The 18,755-nt window shown below is 38.1% G+C and overlaps 3 protein-coding genes across 4 annotated transcripts; all 3 read left to right on the top strand.

Annotated features, from left to right (window-relative positions):
• Positions 1-409: 409 nt before the first annotated feature.
• Positions 410-7,251, top strand: LOC140793365 (uncharacterized protein At4g15970). Of its 2 annotated transcripts, XR_012109941.1 has the most exons (5): positions 410-975; positions 1,543-1,908; positions 2,131-2,612; positions 2,738-2,850; positions 6,370-7,251. XR_012109941.1 is itself a non-coding variant. In XM_073144806.1 (4 exons), the coding sequence occupies exons 1-4, from the start codon at positions 655-657 to the stop codon at positions 2,757-2,759; spliced, it is 1,191 nt and encodes a 396-aa protein (XP_073000907.1). In that variant the 5' UTR covers positions 410-654; the 3' UTR covers positions 2,760-2,942. The 2 variants fall into 2 exon arrangements, 1 of the variants encoding a protein (XP_073000907.1); XM_073144806.1 differs by lacking the exon at positions 6,370-7,251 and having other exon boundaries at positions 2,738-2,942.
• Positions 7,252-7,463: 212 nt separating this feature from the next.
• On the top strand, positions 7,464-10,495 carry LOC140793357 (pentatricopeptide repeat-containing protein At2g17525, mitochondrial). Its single transcript, XM_073144791.1, has one exon. The coding sequence runs from the start codon at positions 7,943-7,945 to the stop codon at positions 9,779-9,781; it is 1,839 nt and encodes a 612-aa protein (XP_073000892.1). The 5' UTR covers positions 7,464-7,942; the 3' UTR covers positions 9,782-10,495.
• Positions 10,496-10,732: 237 nt separating this feature from the next.
• LOC140794062 (protein NUCLEOLAR COMPLEX ASSOCIATED 4) lies at positions 10,733-18,561 on the top strand. Its single transcript, XM_073145893.1, has 15 exons — positions 10,733-11,281; positions 11,383-11,475; positions 11,864-11,937; positions 12,446-12,486; positions 12,589-12,637; positions 13,065-13,162; positions 13,435-13,511; positions 15,223-15,324; positions 15,624-15,682; positions 15,777-15,951; positions 16,044-16,217; positions 16,576-16,735; positions 17,150-17,207; positions 17,299-17,404; positions 17,621-18,561. The coding sequence occupies exons 1-15, from the start codon at positions 10,871-10,873 to the stop codon at positions 17,828-17,830; spliced, it is 1,887 nt and encodes a 628-aa protein (XP_073001994.1). The 5' UTR covers positions 10,733-10,870; the 3' UTR covers positions 17,831-18,561.
• Positions 18,562-18,755: the final 194 nt, after the last annotated feature.

Raw genomic sequence — 18,755 nt, 5'->3', positions numbered from 1 at the left:
ATGATAATTAATTTATAGCATAATTTCTTATTCAGGGAGCTCGAGCTGCTCGATTAGAGACAAAATTGTTAATTCCCTTCTACTAAACTAATCAATTAATTATACTTAAACTCTTCTACTATTGCTCGTTTCGTATAAATCCTTCATTTATTTTTTGTGACACTTGGACTGTTTAAAATATATAATATCTCTTATGATCGTGTCTCCTTGACAGCAACAGAAAACGTTAAAACGGTTATTTGTTTATTATTATAAATTGCATAGGTTCTATTTTTAAAAGGTGATAATAGATAGGATTTGAACCAAAATAAAGCCATAAGATAGGGTCTATGTGCAATTGGCTAACAGTTCAGGGTTTAAATGGAAATATCTCAAAACTAAATCCCGAGCTCAAGAGGAGAAATTCAGACAAAGGCCCAAAACCTAACCAAGCCCAAAAGAGTTCATCTCTCTTTCCTCGGCCTCAGGTGATGTTTCCCGTCGAGAAGCGCACAGTGATCACCATCCTCGTCAACCTCTCTCTCTCATAGTCCCTATCCCAAAACGCTCCTCCTTTTTCGCCTATTTCCTCTCCATCCTAACCCCTTTCCCTCCCTTCCTCTCTCTCTCTATCTCTATCTCTATCTCTATCTATATATATACGTATACATATCCATGAAGAAGCTTCCACGTGTGAGCGGTCGTCGCACAGCGAGAAGCCTCATGACAAATCCCAACACCGTCTTCTCTGGTGGAGGAGGCGCCGTCGCAGCGCCGTCATCGCCGTCTTCGAAGCCAAATGGCGGCGCCGCCCGAATCCGTCGGTTATTGGTCCCGTTCCTCTTACTCGCCGCCCTCACGCTACCGTGCGCGGTTCTCTACCTCGCCGCCGCGCCAATGGCGCCGTTAGTGCCGTCTGCCTGGTCTGTGCGGTGGGATCTCGCCCCCCCGCTAGTGCTACCGGACGAGAACCCGGCCGCCGATGCCGTCGATTTGGTAAGCGAGGGTTTTATAGAGATGCTTTGTGGGGTTCGAGAAATTATTTCTCCTTTTCTTCTCCCCTTTCCGTTTGGGTTTTTGATCGTTCGTTAATAAGAAAAACTAGAGAGGTGTTGCGACATTACATTCTCGATTCTTTTGTGGAACGGCAATAATGCCCTTCGGTTTCTTTCTGCAATCATGATTTGGGTTTGAGTTGATGGTTATATTCAAGAACGATAAAGATAAACTGTATTTTATATTAAAAAGGTACGCCCGTATTGTTCATTCGTAGTAGCAACTCACCTATCTGGAAATAATAAAACATCTATTAGACTTGGAAATAATAATGTCTAATTGCTGCATTATTTTATTATATCGCACAACTTGGTACATTAAAGAAAACTCTGTATTGGTTTAGATTTAGAAAAGATTGCAATTGTTCACGGTATTGAATTTGAATCTTCTATTTTATAAGTACAACCGTTGCTATATATACATATAGATGTATGCAAAAGTACAAAATTTTGTACATCGGTTGAACGAAATTACGCAGAATTTATTGATGTATAATTACCTTTGTAGGATAGTGAGGATGCCAGACTTGAGAAAGTCTTGAAGGAAGCTGCCATGGAAGATAAAACAGTAATATTAACCACAATGAATGCTGCATGGGCTTCTCCTGGCTCAGTTATTGATCTTTTCATTGAGAGTTTTCGGATTGGAAATGGTACTTGTGTGCTTCTAAACCACCTGGTAATCATCTCGCTGGACTTGAAGGCGTATGATCGATGCATGTCGATACATTTCCACTGCTTTGCTCTCATTGCTGAAGAGGTGGACTTCTCAGGAGAAAAGAAGTTCATGTCTGCTGGCTATCTGGAGATGATGTGGAGAAGGATAGATTTCTTGAGAGTGGTTCTTGAGAAGGGATACAATTTCATTTTCTCGGTAATTCTGTTTCCTCTTCTCACCTTTAACTATATAGATCTATCCGCTGAAATAGAGATAAAGTATCATTAGATGCAATAGACCCATCATAGTTACAGTTGAATAAGTTTTTGGGGCCTTACATGTTATATATATGGAGCTGATCTTGTTGTTGGAGAGCATGTCAATTTCAAATGGAAGTGGTTTGACACTTAGCATTATTTTGTGTTGTTTCAATCTCAGGATGCAGATATTATGTGGTTCCGAAATCCATTACCAAATTTTTATCATGATGGAGATTTTCAGATAGCCTGTGATCACTTCATGGGTGATTCCACTGATTTAAGCAACAAGGCTAACGGAGGATTCAACTATGTGAAGTCCAACAATCGAAGCATAGAATTTTACAATTTTTGGTACTCTTCTAGGGAGAAGTATCCAGGATATCATGATCAGGATGTACTTAATTTTATAAAGCATGATCCATTTATTGCAGAAATTGGAATAAGGTTTAGGTTTTTGAGTACTACATATTTTGGTGGGATTTGTGAGCCAAGCAGAGATTTCAGTAAAGTTTGCACTATGCATGCCAATTGTTGTATCGGTTTGAGTAGCAAACTTCATGACATAAGAGTTATACTTGAGGATTGGAGAAACTATATGTCTCTGCCACCGAGCATAAAGAACTCTGGTGTCTATTTATGGAGAGTACCACAAAATTGCAGGTAAGATGGAAATTTTGCTTCTAAATTTCAGATTAAAATAAGTTTTTACATATCTTATTTATGTTGTTGGTTTACAGTTTCCTTCATTGCATTCATCTAACATGGCGTCATCATTTTCCTTTCAGTCTCTCTGCATTAAACCAGTAGAATATGATCGGTGAGCTTGGTCAGAAAAGATCAATAACTTGCGGAGTCTAATTGTACATTGTGAATCTTGGAGAAAATTACTATGTAAAAGGTTTTTGCTTATACCCTGTTTCTTCAGTTATAATAGTTTTTTCTTGTAATCTGTCTTCCTTTTCATTAATTTAATTGTAGATGTTACTTGCAGACTGTTCTCTGTTTATTCAGGTGCTTAAAATAGTTTGTTCTTTCTTGTGATTCTCTGTTTTCTTTTTATGAATTCTGAGTTCACTAATTGTCATCAAGATGCTACTGATTAGTGGTCAACTCCATAGCATAATTTTCATTTTCCCATCTTATTGATAATAAATAGAGACTAGGATGCAATAAACAAGTTGGGTGAACCTGCTTTAGTTCTTCATATACAGTTTAAAAAGGGCTGTCTAACAAAACCAATAATTAATTTGATCCTAATCATTTGTGATTCAATCTTTTTTTTTTCCCTCTCTGAGCAGCGATCGCTCTCCTATTAAATAAAAATAGATAAACACAAAATTTAGGTGATATCAAATATGTTAAATTGTAATAACATCACATTAGCATTGAGTGCAGCTAATAGGAGATAACAAACAAGATTTCTATTTGCCGTTCTACAACTAGTGTTGTATGGTCCGTGACTCTTTTCTATAAAGTCCAGTCTAATGTTGTTATATGCCATGCAATTTTCTCTCAATGACTTTGTTTTGCATTCATACCTCGATGGTTTTTAACAAAACATAGGAAAACTATACATGCAATGAACAATAGCATTGAGGAGACGAAGGAGCAAATGTTGCACATCATGGAGACGCTAGCCTGGCTAGAGGGAAGGCCGATTGCTACTCATGCTAGGACGATTGAAGGCATTTAGATTAGGGGAGTTCAACTCTAAATTGCCCATTTTGATTTTTTGAAATTCTTCGACTAAATCCTTTCGGTTGGTAACTCAAAGCGGAACAATTTTTTACCTACCAAGGTAATTAACTTGTAGAGCTGTTAGGCTTGCCACGTTCCATCATCTGCGACCCTGCAATAGTTTCAGTGGTTTTAAGAAAATGAACTCATAGTAGATTGGCTGGAGTTTACTAGGGGGCTAATGTCAAGGTTTAGACTATCTAAATATGATAATTTTTAATGAAGTTTTGAAGAAGTTGCAGTAAATGAAGATTGTTAGCGCATATCAAAACGTCTTTGAGAAACTGGCCTCCAAATTCTATAGACGGTCAAAATCAATGTTATTGGGTTGCCTTATCGGATGGTTAAAGGAGGAGATACAATTGAAAGTAAAAACCTTTTAAGCCTCAAATGGTAGCTCATGCTATAGGCTTGGCACATGTTCACAAGGATCGATCGACTAAGGGAGATGGATGAAGGGCCGACCAGGGCTTCTGCCCATGTCGATCGCAAGGCCAATTTTGACGTTGGCTGGGGATAGTAGAACCTAGGGTCAATGCCTATGATTTCTCGATCAATAGGCATGGTACAGCCGACAGCTTCGCTGAGTAAAGATTTTTGGCATTTGACCTATGAGTAGATGTGAGAGCGACGAGAGAAAACTTGTGCTTCAATTGTGATGAGAAGCTTGTTTGTAGACACACATGCAAAGGAGAATAATTGTTCGTTCTCATAGTCGAATTGGATTTTGATGACACGATTGATGTAGAGATTGCGGAGCCACCCTAAGAGATATGCTGGAACCATCGGGGATTATCTTGCATGTCTTATTCGGGTGTGTGGCACCTTTAGACCCTACAGATTGCATAATCTTTAGAAGGCAGATTAGTGTCAGTGCTGATTGACAATGTGAGCACCTATAACTTTGTGAGCAAGTATCAATCAACTGTACTAGAGTTGATAGGTACCTTTCCTATGACTAAGGAGGTTATGAGTTCAATTCCAACTCCAAACAATATTGTGGAGATATTGTTTAGTGGTTTGGTGGCTTTGTTCGATCTGGTTAATGGCTCGGCAGTACTGTTAGTTTGGAGGAATAGTACGACAGCGCAACGACTTGGAGCATGTCTCGGTGGCGTTTGGTTTGAAGCAATTGTTTGGCGACGCATATGGATTGAAGCCTAGATTAGATAGTTAAAAATTTGGTGGGACCTAAGTGCCTCTATATTTAAGAAGGGTTGGCTCTTTGTCCAACTCATATCTAGCTTTTGAGCTCATGAATGATAAAAAAAAAAATTTATGAGCAAGTCAATCGTCTAGAAAGTTCGGTATAAGATAGACCCTGCTACCCTTTTTAATATGTTGGTGATTGATAGAAATAAGCCAGAGTGCAAGGAGATCTGTCGTAATGTGGAGATTGATTGTTGGACTATCGCTTTATCATCAATATGTATCTATTGAGATTACAAGACTCTGATATCGTCTTGGGAGTGCAACAGCTGTAAAGCTTGAAAACGATTGTTTTTTACTATTAAAGCTTAACAATGAAGTTCAAGATGGTGGGGAAAAAGTACTGGTCGGAAAGGGGGATGTAAGCAGACTTTTGTGTAGGGAAAGTAGATTTGATACTGTGAAATGATGAGTTATAAAACAGGGACGTTATGATGGAGGCAACTACAATCGAGCCACCAATGGTCACACAAAACCTATAGGATTTGGGAACAGCCGTGAGTCAGGAAGGATTGCCATGCAAGGATGCTACATTGAAAATTTGAGGAGTTGAAACTTTTTTTTTTTTTATAAATGAACCTTAAGGAGAAAGTTCACCTTCAAGGGGAAAGAGTGAATTGGAATTGCCATGCAATTAAAGAACAAAAAAGGATGAAGATTTTGCCAAGCATTCCAATAGCCTTTCTTGTTTTGCTTGAATAGTTTGAACGACTTCATGACACTGCAGAATGAGAGCAAGGTTTGTTGATTTGTTTGGATGCCCTCTCAGCCATTCAAATGCTCAACTACGCAAAATTAGGGTTTAGAGGTTTATTTTCAAGAGTCTGTATGGTTTAGGATTTGTAAGTGATTAGTCTTATTAGAGTAATAGTCTAAATAAAGAGTTTAGTGAAATTTTGGGATGGCTGGAAATGCTCAATCAGTGAACTACTTTGTACTTCGTGGCAATCTTGTATATATTCCCATTTTTTTTAAAAGAAAGAAAATTGGACTATACATTTGCTCTCAACACAGTTTCCTTTATGTGGTCTTAATCATAGTTTTTACTCACTTTGTCCTTTTTCTAACATAGAGTTAAGATTGATGAATCATGAAACCAACGATCACCACTACTTGCTACCCTTTGAGTTTTCCTGAACTGTTCGTGAATAACTAGCTAATTCGTGACCGCTGGAATGGTGTTTAATTTGTTATTTTGGAGTAAGGGGTTTATGAAGTCCAGCCGTTCTGGAGCTCAAAATGCCAAAGTATTGCAAAAGAGAGGTTTTTTGTTTTCTTTCTTTCTCTTTAAATAACTGAATATCAACTAGAAATATTGTGATTTCTCTTAACTCTTTTTATTTTTATTTTTTATTGCTGTGTTGAGAACTTGCTATTTCTCTTTAAGTTTTGCTATGCAGCTCTAACATATTTCATCGTGACTTCATATCTATTTTGGTACTGAAAGTTCAGTTTGATTTGCTTCTTGCAGTGATATACAGATAGATATAAAGCATGCAGTTCTCTTTGTTGGACCTCGTCAAAATTAGGGTTACGCACTAGAATGAAGCTTATCCTAATGATCCAGAATGGGATACTTATCCAAAGTAATAGCTATGTATAACCTTATGCATACCCTCTGGTGTATAACAAAACTAAGCAGAGCATAAATCACTTCATTTGTCAGACTAACCTGCCCATAGTATTTGGAAAATTAAATCTCCTTGATCAACATGAAGAAGAGGAACAGGGATAACAGCAGGGGTGGAAGAGGGAAGCACAGGAGAAGGAAGAAAAAAGATCGAATTCATCTCCACTCCTCTGCATGCCCCTTCCACTGCTACTGCTACCACCCAGATTGAAATAAATCTCTCATTCCTTTTGGTTTGGTGGCTGTGTCATGCTTGGCTAACCAATCCTTCACAGATAGCCAATTTATAGCCGTCGGGGTTCTTTGGATAAGCAGTACAGAGAGAAGGCAGTACTGTGACAATTTTCTTCGCTTTGTTAGTACTCCCAAGTATAATGGTACTACTACCTGTACTGCAGTTGGATTGCAAGAATTATTGAACTCTTTCTGGACCGTTGAACAGAATAGGGAATTTGGTTGTACCAAACTTTAATCCAGAAGTTTACTATCCAACTGCTAAAATATGAGGTTCATATGCACTAACAGCAAAAATAGTTTTCCATTTTTATAGGGTCGCTGCGTTTTGTTTTAACTATGATAAATATTCAAAATCCTTTCTTAATCTGTGAAAGCTCAAAGTTTTGACCTTTCTGAAGACATGATGGAGTGCTCTCGAGAAGTACAACGCAGGTCATGGAGTTTTATGATATAAAATAGTTTGTTTATAGATTTTAAACAACTATAGCAACGGTATATTTCTATCATTTTGTATGAAATAAGAATTTATTTTAATATGTGATAGTAAATAGGTAGTTTGTTTATATATTTATATTGCAGTATATATAAATACTATTAAATTTTGTAGTTGTTTAGTATTACTATGATATATATAAATTCTGTATTAATGTTCAAATGTCTTGTTTTATGTTATTGTTGTTTAGTATTATTATAATATATATACTATATATATATATATGAATTCTGTGTTAATGTTCAAATGTGCTGTTATGTACGTCATGTGTAGTGCGGGTCTGGCGTCTGCATGGATGAGGTTCTATAATTAGTTTATATCAAATAACGTTGGCTAAGTAATAATATTATATTAGATAGCAGGATTTATTTTAAGTACTAATTGTTGCATTAGTGCTGGTTCTCTTTTTCATACATTTTAAGTATTTATTTTCTCATAATTAGCATATAAGCTTCATGTTGAGGTAGTATAGTGTTTAGATTATTTATTTTGCAGGTATTACATCTTTAGGTCAAATATTTTCTAACTTTAATTAGTAAAACTTTGATCAATTATAATTATAATACGTCAATTTAGTTTAAACTAAAGGGTACAATGTAATTTTCTTATAAGAAAATATCGGGCTATCTGGTTAATCTGGATTCGTATCGACGCTATTCTCGTTCCCCCTCCCCTGTTCTCGTTATGCTCTTCTTGACAAATCCTCCCAAACTCTTCCTTTCTTCTTCATCTCCTCTCCTTCCCCTCCTCCTCCAACTCTTCGCTTATTCGTCTCCTCCTCCTTCAACTCCGCAAACCCTAAACGAAGATCTCGCCGCCCAAATCCTCCACCAGAAGACTCCCTCCGCCGCCATCCTCGCCTTCCGCCGCATCTCCTCCCCTTCCTCCGCCGCCTCCGCCGCCCTGATCCGCTCCCTCGTCTCCTTCCACCGCCCCGACCTCGCCCTCTCCCTTCTTCCCTCCCTTCCCTCCCCTCCCGACGACTCCACCTTCGTCTCCCTCCTCCGTTCGCTCCCCAACCCCAGCTCCACCCTCTTCGCCCTCGACTCCTTTCCGAATCCTTCCATCCGCGTCCTCAACTCGGTCCTCGACCGCCTCGTCGCCCACGACATCGACCTCGCCCGCCGCTTCTTCCGCTCCCGAATCGCCGCCCGCAGCTTCAAGGGCGATGAATTCACCTTCGGCATCTTGATGAAGGGCCTCTGCCGGACCAATCGCATCGATGAAGCGTTTAGGCTGCTAAAACTAATGAAAGGTAGCGGCTTGAAGCCGAATCCGGTGATTTATAACACTTTAATCCATGCTTTATGTAGAAATGGTAAGGTTGGCCGTGCGAGGAGCCTTTTTAGCGAGATGGAGATCGACCCGAGCAGTGTCACGTTTAACATTCTCATCTCGGCGTACTGCGGAGAGAACAATTTGGTGAATGCGATGGTTATGCTGGAGAAAAGTTTTGATCTTGGATTCATTCCGGACACGATCACAGTGACCAAGATCGTAGAGCTGCTTTGTAGTCATCATCGAGCGATGGAGGGGGTGGAGGTTTTAGAAAGAGTGGAAGAGAAGGGGGGCGTTGTTGATGCTGTAAGTTATAATACTTTGATCAAAGGGTTTTGTGGAATGGAGAAGCCGCAGGTGGGGCAAAGGGTGTTGAAGGAGATGGAGAGGAAGGGGGTTCTTCCCAATGTGCGCACCTATAATGCACTGATCGCTGGATTTTGCAATGTAAGCTTGGTTGATAAGGCTTTGGAGCTCTTCCAGGAGATGAGGATGGATGGGATCAGTCCAAATTTTGAAACTTTTGATGTATTGATTCGTGGGTTGTGTTCTTGCGGGAGGGTGGTAGATGGCTTGGAGGTCTTGGGCATGATGGAAGAAGAGAGAAGTGGATATGGAAATAGGATTAGTCCTTATAATAGTGTTCTTTACGGGCTTTACAAGGAAAGGAAATTAGAGGAGGCTATCGAGTTTCTTAAGAGGATGGCAAGCTCTTTCCATAGAGCAGTTGGAAGGAGCTTGAGTATATTGGAGCTTTGCACTGATGGTAAGGTTGCAGAGGCCAGGTTGGTTTATGATCAGATGGTTCGAGAGGGTGGAGTTCCAAGCGCATTGGTATATGTTAGTTTAATCGAGGGGCTATGCGAAGAAGGGAACACAAGAGAAGCATTTGATCTTTTGAATGAGATGGTGGAGAACGGTTTCTTTCCGGTGGTTGCAACATTTAATGCATTGATCCACGCTTTCTGCAAGGATGACCAATGGAGAAGTGCTTCAAAGCTACTAGAGGAGATGATTAGAAGAGGATGCTTACCTAATGCTGGTAGTTATGGTTCTTTAATTTGCTCCCTTTGTAGGCAACAGTATCTTGACAGAGCTTTCAGTTACCTTGTAGAAATGTTGGACAGGCATGTCATTCCTGATGATGAAACATGGTATTCCTTGCTCAAGAATGTAACTGCATGGAATGAACCTGAAAGTTGGAACAGAATCAGCAATGCGATATCTGGTTGTACAGATGACTGAGTTAATGTATACATCTAGCAGAACTCCATACATTCTAGTCAATGGACCTTTTGCTCTCACAAAGGATTTGGAGGGAACAGAGCAATTTCTGTATCTTCAAAATACTGCTCAAAGAGTTGAAGGTATATAATAGCCTCAAAATTCTAGAGAAGCAAGAACATGCACAGGAATGTAGGACCATCTGGGTTGGAATTATGATAGTCTAGATAACTTTGAGTTTCTTAGCAGGATGAGCAAATACTTTCTTAAAGCTGCTAATACAAGGCGCTTGAGGATGTTGAAAGTTCGCATTAAGTGACCAATACTGAAGATAAAGCAAAATGAAGACTTTTTTTTTTTACAATGTCAGACATCAAATGCTTTATTTTCCTACTAATGAAGTCAATAGCACAAATTTCTATTTATTTCCTTGGACATAGATTTACTGAGGTGAACTACCAGGGTGAAAAGTTAACGATAGCATTCAGTGATTTAAATGGTACTCAAAGATTACTGCCATGATTGTTTACTACTTTTAAGTAGTCATAATGTCATTTGCTATACAGAAACAAAGTTATATCTCATCTGTAATTGTACTTGAAGGCGCTTCTGCTGTTGTAATCTTGTACGCAGCTATCGTAGGCAATTGTTTTCAAGATGATCTTTTTACCTCATGTTGTGATTCAACTGAATCTAAGGTTGACTTCTATATATATGCAAATTATCTTGTACAAATAGTGGGACCTGGATCTTGTTTGGTAATATGACTTTCTGGTGTGGAATTTGAATGGAAACTAAAAATGATGTGATGCTGTGAGTTAATTATGCAATTATCCATCTGAAGCATTTTACTTGGCTGATCCAGCTTGAGTTAACCAAAGCCATCTCTCAGACTAACGCAGGGGATGTTGTTCATATATTTTTGAAATACAGGGTTTAATTAGAAACATGGTGAAGGATTTGGTCCAAATGAAACAAGTTAAAAAATACGGGGTGTCATATGAAAAAATATTCAAGCCTAAACCTCTGGTTAAAAACCCTCACGCGAACACTCATATACGCCTCTGTCGCCGCCTCGCGCTTCCTTCTCTCTTCTCTCTCCCGGTGGCCATGGCGTCCGTCACCGTCAAGAAACCAAAGGAGAAGAAGACGAAGAAGAGGCCTCGCAAGGAGGAGAAAGGCGACGGAACTCTGACCCTAGATGACCTCAAAACCCTAGGCGCGGAGCTCCTGTCCTCCCGAGCACACATCAACAACCTCCCAATCCTCCTCTCCTTCCTCTACCCTTCCTCCCCTCTCGATCTCGCCCTCGAGTCCCTCATCTCGATTCAGTCCTTCTTCGTCCCGCTCCTCCCGGAAATGCCTCCTTCCTCCTCCTCCTCGTCGGCGGCTTCTGGTGATGCTGATGAAGACAAGAACCCGGAATCCGTGTTTAGGTTATGGCTTAGGGCGAGATTCGATGAGTTTATTAACTCTCTTATCCAGATAGCTGTCTCTTCGGAGGTCGCAGATGCCTTTAGGGTAATAGTTCTCGTTCTTGGTTTTCTTCATTTGAAATTTTGCTGCTGGTCGATTCTTGGTTATTTTATTTGAAATTGCTTCTGTTGGAAAATGCATTTTAGGATGTTGCTTTGGATGCAATCATGGATTTCGTAAAGCTGGGGAAAAAAGGGAGGTTCCAGTCTGCTATTTATCATAGATTTCTTCACAGCATTGTAAGTATTTTAGCCCATCTTAGGAATCTTTATAGATGTTTTCTGCAAGTCTAAATTCGAGTAGTTTGTGTTTGTCCTGAATAATTGCAAGGACAGAACTATTATTTGGTCCGTGCGACTAATTGTTAATGTTGGACACTTGGACCATCATGGTGTGTCCCATATCTTGAATTATGGGAAAAGTATAGAAGAAGTTTCCTTTGACTGAAACCTTATGGATTTTGTATTGTGAGCTTAGAAAATAATGTTGCAATGGTCTTGAATGGATTTGACTTTCAAGGCTCAGATGCAGTTGCATATTTCCTCATGAGTCCCTAATTGCTCTTTCTTTCTAGCAGTAGGCTATTTTTCACATTCATTTTCACTTTCTTATACCTTTTGGGTGCAGGTCCATGCCACATCTTCTGTTTATTCTCTCTTAGATTTGCTTGCAGCAAAGTATTTCAAGTATGCAGATGTTCGGTATGTCGCACTCTATTTGAGATATTGCTAGTCTTAACCCAGCACCACCACCACCACCACACACACACACATAATAAGTGCATCATCTCTTTAACTACATTAGTGTTTATCTCTGTACTTTTCTGTAAAATAAATTGACAAACTTGCTATGCGTTAATACATACATTACTGTTGGCACATGTTTGGACAAGATTCTGCATCAAATATTCACATTTTCCTTGTACTTCTTTTTAACTTTTTGAGTCTTCTGATGGTGCCTTTAAGTTATTATCTCAAAATTTTGCCTCTCTTGTGATGAAAAGCTTCTGTTCCAAGATTTCCTTTTCTGGTCAATGAGGCATTAAATTGAAAAAGGTTTCATAAAAGTAGATAAATTAGCAATTAAATTTCTATTCTCTCCTTTTCTTTCTTTTTTTCTTTTCTTTTCTTTTCTTAACTTGCTTGTAATTCCTCTTTGTATACAACCCTGTTTTTTTTGCATTGACAATTTATGTCCAGTTTCTTGCAGTTACTTCACTTATACAAGCATGAACAAGATTGCTATCAGTGGTATCGTTCTATCTGCCTTTGTTTGTTTTTTCATAATACAAAGACACAAGTTATTCGTCGATATCTCTGCTAATAACTTCCATTTTTTCTGTTTTTCGCCAGAACATGGAAAATCCAGCTTGGATAATGATGAAGATGCATCGAAACCAGGGTAATTAATATCCATACTGTCCTTTGGAGTTATAGTTCCCAAAAGTTTCAATAAATTTCAGGTTTATATATATATTTTTTGGGGGGTGGGGGGAGGCAGGGGTAGGGTTTGATATGGAATCATTGATTTGATCTATGTTAGTATACCCATTCTTTTAACCAGAATGACCTTTTCTGAGGAAGAAACAACATACAATTACCTTAAACTTACAGAAAGATTTTGGAGAGAAATATTCTGAATTTCTGAGTTAGCTTGTTGTTGTAAATCACCTTATGTTGTCAAGTTCCATGGTTTGGCTGGCACTTTCTAGTGTCTCAGTGGGCAGTGAAGGAGGTTGAGAAGAGAGAGAACAAAGATTCTATACGGAAGGTTTTACACTGTGCATGTTTTTATAATTTGTTTTTACTTTATTTTGATTTTGTAACAGAAAGGAGGTCGCTATCCGCAACATGCACAATATCTTGTCGTGTTTCCCTTCTTTAGATCTTGATAAAGAACAAAACTATGAGATGTGGAGTGAATTTGGTGAGTATTGCACTCTGTTGATTGTGTTTAGTCAATATTTGATAATTGGCGTATGGTACAATGGAATATTCTTGATGGCGCGTCAAATGCAATGCTTTTGTTGATTGTTAGAATTTATGAAATAATAATACTTGTCAAAAATATTTGCTGTGTATTAAAATTTCTGTGAATTTTTAGCTTTGGCGGACCTAGGCTCATTTGTGCTTATCTTTTCCTACTCTTGGATCATTCACCTCTAAGTTAATCCATTTTCTGTTCTGGTGGTTTGCAAGGCCTTCCATCCAAAGGAGAAAAAAGATCCTCTAAGGTTTCGTCAAATGATGCAAATTTTGAGAACATGAACAATGTGGTGAGTTGATATTATTTTTCATGTCATTTCTATTCTGATTCAACATTCTGGTTACATGGATGAGATGTAACTTATTCTTGTAGAACTAGAAAGCATGAGGAAAAAATGCATGAGAAAAAAAAAGTTATTTCAGCTCATCTAACAGAAAGTGATTAGCATAATGTGGCTCCTCATACTGTCTGAAATGCTGTGTGGGTGTAAAGGTAGTAAACTAGGTAGCCAACTGATACTCGAAAGAGTTCAACTCCAATCAAATATCTAAGTCTGTATCTAAATCAGTAGACAATTATCTGATAACCATCCAACTGGTATGTGCATGTATGACAGGTTCTTTTTGGCAGTGAGTGAATGTGCAGTGTTCTTCATGACTACATTATCTGCGTGCTTCAATTTCAGCTACCTTGGCTGTTGGAATTTGGATCTTATTTATTATTAGACGGCAGAGTTTGGAACCTTATGATCTGAAATACAACGAACATTTGTTTCTCTTTTGTGTTGAAGGTTTTGACTTTTGAGTTTATTTTTCCTGATCATCACACTTTTAGATGTCACACAGTTCACCTTATCCATAGAAAAGAACATGTCTGAGTGATTGTATAAATGGTCATTGTAGCATAGTCAAATACATTTCAAACCATAATAGTTATTTGAGGGGCGTCTTTCTGTCATGTTCTATATGAAGCCCAAATTCTCTACAAGTATGTGGATTGGCTTAGACTAGTTGGACTGTACACATTTTTTTTTTCTCTCTTGATTTTGAGTGTATTCCAAATGACTGACCTATTTGTACGAAACCCCTTTTTCTGCAAGTTACTCTCCCAATCAGTGGTTGATAATTGGAGTATTATTCAAAATTTCTCTACCAATTCTAGGTGTCAATATACGTTGCTCATGCATGAGTTACATATTGGTACCTATTGAGAACAACAGTGAACAAAACCTGTATTTTTGTCATTTTGGAAAGTGTTCGGCAAAGTTTAGTACTATCAGTTTCTTCTGTGCATCGATCTTCACCCTATTGATAAAATAGAAGTTTTGGAAAGTGTTCAAGAAGACCTTCCACGCTGCGCCTTCCATTCCGATAGCTTATTGTTGTGCCAGTCCCGACTTATGGGCCAAAGGCAGTCAATATAGATCAAGTTCCATTTGTTTGGAATCATTGGACTAATTACGTACTGGTGGGGCACATAGTTGCAAATAGGCATGTCTGGCCTTAGAAACAAATAGAGTTTGACCCCTCTGTCGAACAGAATGTCCGAGTAAGGAGAACTAGCCAAGCTTCTTTACAAGCGAAGCTGGATGGAGGGCCAAGATCATCTTTGTCTTCTTTAGTAAGAGACGCAGGCATCAAGGTCTGAAGGGCGCTGTGGGTCAGACCAATAAGGAGAGGGGCCAGTCTTTTTTTTTTCAAGCCGAAAGGTCACAGACTTTGAAAATCGGGATGTGCCCTCTGAAATTCTCCTGACTAGCCATGATGCTTTAGCATTCCACCACTGAAAAGAACGACTAATGTATTCTAGGAATCTCCAAGATATTCTGAGGTTTTTGAGTTTTTTCAGTTAAGCGACAGTACCAGATATCATGCTGCATCATTTTATGCCTAAAAATGCTTGTGTCCTCTGGTATATCAGCTGCATGGTTCATATACTTATATTTTATCAATAAGATTTTCTCCGTCATTTCTCTAATTACAGTTAACTTCATCTGGTAGGTTATTCCTACAAATAATATCACCAAAAAGCTTAAGATGAAATTCACTAAAGCATGGCTATCCTTTCTCAAGCTGCCGCTTCCTCTTGATGTGTACAAGGAGGTACTTTTCTTTTTGGTGATAGTTCTTGTTATTGTGTGTTGCTTCTTTTTCTTTCTGTTTCTCGTTTCCTCTTTACCTTTACTCTTAATTCGTTGTACTCCTTGTCATGTTTTTATGCTATTATTGTGATTACTATTATTAGTTATATAACAGCAGATTTATGAACAAACTTTTTGCTTACAATTGCTTAGATCAACTATCACAGTATTTAGGATATTTTCTTGTTTTATGTGGTCTAAATTGAAGTCTTCTAATTACTACTCTGTTCTGCTTTCACCTAAACAATGTCTTGCATTCAGGTTCTTGCTAAGCTCCATCAGAACATAATTCCTTGTATGGCAAATCCTGCTATTTTATGGTAATTTTATGTGATGGAGGTTGTTTGTTATAATCAAATCAGTTAAGAAGTTTGATGTGAACTGACCCCTCTTTACTTTTTGACCAATTTTCAGTGATTTCTTAACCAGATCTTATGATATTGGTGGTGTTATTAGTGTAATGGCCCTTAGCGGCCTTTTCATACTTATGACCCAACATGGTTTGGAATATCCTAGATTTTATGAAAAGCTCTATGCTTTGCTGACACCAGCTGTTTTCATGGCAAAACATCGAGCAGTATTTTTTCAAGTAAGTGCTATTAGAGTAACAGTTAAAGAATATACTGAACTACCATTTGTTCTTTTCCTATACACTAACATTGTCCATATGACTTTTTGCAGCTCTTAGACATGTGTTTGAAATCTTCATATCTTCCAGCATATCTTGCTGCTGCATTTGCAAAAAAATTGAGTAGATTGGCTCTTCTGGTGCCACCATCAGGAGCTCTCATCATCATTGCTGTAATCCACAACCTGTTGCGAAGGCATCCCTCGATTAATTTTTTGGTTCATTGGGTATTTCCTCCTCTTGTCTGCCAGTCCTTGCAAGCTATTATTCATTGAAAAGTTAACTTTCCTTTACTTGTAATAATTTGCGATGGCAAATTGTTGTCTATGTGCTCAAAGTTTTTTTTTTTTTTTTTTTTTTTTTTTTTTTTTTTTTTGCTGAAAGGGTGCTCAAAGTTTGTTATAGATTAGTTTTATGCTCGAATGTATAAAGAACTGAAGTTATAGTCAAGTTGACTTGTTTTAATATATATATTACATAATTGGGATATGTCTCTGACCCAAGTTGTATGCTATTAGTAAGATGATATAAATACATAGGGTGATTCTTTCTCTCTGTACTGATGGTTTCTTTGGTTTCATTCAGATGGTTGATGAGGAAGATAATGTTGATACTCCTGCTGAATGTAATCAATCTAATCAGACTGCAGGGGACTCAGGTGCTGGGCCTCTAACTGATAAGAAGAAACAGGGCATTGACCCATTTAATAGCGGAGAGAAGGATCCTGTTAAGTCTAATGCCATGCGTAAGTTTCTTTCTTGGTTATAGACAATTCAGCTTTGATTGTATTTATTTGATATTCAGTTATGTTTCATATGCATGCACATTTGGAAGTATGTAATGCAATGTGAGTGTAAAGTTAAGAGTTACAGATGAGAAGATTTTCTTCTATGGGTAAATACCACAACTTTGTTGGTAAGCATAAGAAAATCTACTTCTGAACTATCATGACCTGTTTACACAAATTTGACTGTTATTTGCAATTGAGGGTAAGTAATTTTTCTCAAATGTTATCCTTCTCTCAGAAGAAGTATTTTCAAATTCCAATTAACCCCTTTTATGAATTTTGCTAAGAGAGTTGTTTCGATGATCATATAGATTTGAAAGTTGTCCCCAGTTTTTGTCCTCCTGATTGACTATCATGATTATTATTTTACAGGAAGCTCCTTATGGGAAATTGATACTCTCCGTCATCATTACTCACCAGCAGTCTCTAGGTAACAGTTTTTTCTTTCTCTTTACTTTTCCCCTTTTGCTTCCTGATATCTTGTTCAATCTTGGATTGTCTAATGAAGTAAATGCTATCAGATTCGTTGCATCGCTTGAGAATGATTTGACCATTAGGGCCAAAACTTCAGAGGTCACAGTTGGAGATTTCAGTTCTGGTTCATATGCTACAGTCTTTAGAGATGAGGTCAGTTTCAAATGCCATCTGTTACCGAAGTTGTTCTTTTTCTCTTGGACAACTAAAGATCTGACATTCTCAATCACTTTCACTATGTCCAGTCTATGTCCAGCTAGAGTAGAGCAACAACTCCTTTTAAGATGATATTGTCTGTCGCTATTGCTGATTATTGGTTAAATATACTCGTTTTGGAAATTTACAATCCTTCTGAATTTTTTAATGCAGATCCGGCGAAGGATAAAACAGGTTCCCCTTGCATTCTACAGAACTACACCAACCTCTCTATTTTTGGAATCTGATTTCCCCGGATGGAATTTTGGGGATCATCATAATGAGACATGCGAGAATAGAATTGGAGAAAATGGGGTAGTAACCGGAATACAGGATGATGATTGTGAGCTTGTTAAGAGGCAACGCACAAGTATGGTTGCCTGAAGTACTTGGGCACTGTAATTGGAATCCTGGTGCCCCAATTACTATCAAATTTATGCTGCTCCGAGTTATGAACACTGCAGAGTTCATTGTACCTTAAATAACGTTCTATTGTGTAAAGAAGCTCGTATAATTTATTAATATAGCCTATCAAATACAGGGTATCATCATATGCAAATATGCCATTAGTATGTCATTTGGGATAAGAAGGATTCTTCAAATCTGAAGAGTATTTATTATCAGATATGGTGGTAGCCGAACAAGTGCATGACAGCATGAGCAACGGCTTCAATAATGCAGTGTCTCTGAAGTACTCCAAGACAAACTTCCTACGTTTGATTGATATGATTCTAATAGTATAAGCCTGGCCACGGTCACGAGTGCCCGTAAAGCATCGTATTCGAGATGGGCTTGAAAAGGACCCGCTGTCAGCCTTTTGCACCAAGTTAAGAAATGCATCACTCGGCTTTTGTCTCTTAGATGACTTTGGATGGGCTCTCGGTCACAAATCCAAACTTATTTGCAAGAGTATTATTGCTTCTTTGTATACTTTAAGGATATATAAGTGATTCTGCTGATTGCTGCATTCATGCGTCTTGATTGTTTTGGTAAGATAATCCTATATGCTTTTCGAGAATGTTTGGCATGATTCGTTTAAAATCATAACTGGTGGTTGAACATTGTACAAAACCATATTGTTCCTTAATATTATATTAAGACTTCTGGTTGGTGTATGTAAACCCTTGTTCAAGATGTGCGAAGATTGTTTATTTATTAAATTTTTTTTCAAATAATACGATTTAGCTCAATGATGTCATTGTGCATCACTATCTATCTTTTTCTTCTTAGATCTGTTGATGTTCTTTGAAGCCGTTTATTCAAATTGGTGCAATCCTTAAAAATTAAGTAATATTTATCAACTTCCAGT

This window comes from Typha latifolia, chromosome 8, assembly GCF_019914945.1.
Source record: "Typha latifolia isolate L0001 chromosome 8, TyphaL0001v2, whole genome shotgun sequence".
Classification (NCBI taxonomy): domain Eukaryota; kingdom Viridiplantae; phylum Streptophyta; class Magnoliopsida; order Poales; family Typhaceae; genus Typha; species Typha latifolia.
The sequence above is the reverse complement of the archived record's forward strand: the minus strand, read 5'-3'. Positions and strand labels throughout refer to the sequence as shown.

What these genes read in the sequence shown, in the direction of transcription:
- LOC140793365 (XM_073144806.1), top strand. Translation starts at nt 655, where the DNA reads ATGAAGAAGCTTCCACGTGTGAGCGGTCGTCGCACAGCGAGAAGCCTC. An exon ending in CCGCCGATGCCGTCGATTTG is followed by an intron (nt 976 to 1,542) that starts GTAAGCGAGGGT and finishes TTACCTTTGTAG; the next exon opens with GATAGTGAGGATGCCAGACT. An exon ending in AGAGTACCACAAAATTGCAG is followed by an intron (nt 2,613 to 2,737) that starts GTAAGATGGAAA and finishes TTTTCCTTTCAG; the next exon opens with TCTCTCTGCATTAAACCAGT.
- LOC140793357 (XM_073144791.1), top strand. Translation starts at nt 7,943, where the DNA reads ATGCTCTTCTTGACAAATCCTCCCAAACTCTTCCTTTCTTCTTCATCT.
- LOC140794062 (XM_073145893.1), top strand. Translation starts at nt 10,871, where the DNA reads ATGGCGTCCGTCACCGTCAAGAAACCAAAGGAGAAGAAGACGAAGAAG. An exon ending in CTCTTGATGTGTACAAGGAG is followed by an intron (nt 15,325 to 15,623) that starts GTACTTTTCTTT and finishes TCTTGCATTCAG; the next exon opens with GTTCTTGCTAAGCTCCATCA. An exon ending in ATCGAGCAGTATTTTTTCAA is followed by an intron (nt 15,952 to 16,043) that starts GTAAGTGCTATT and finishes GACTTTTTGCAG; the next exon opens with CTCTTAGACATGTGTTTGAA.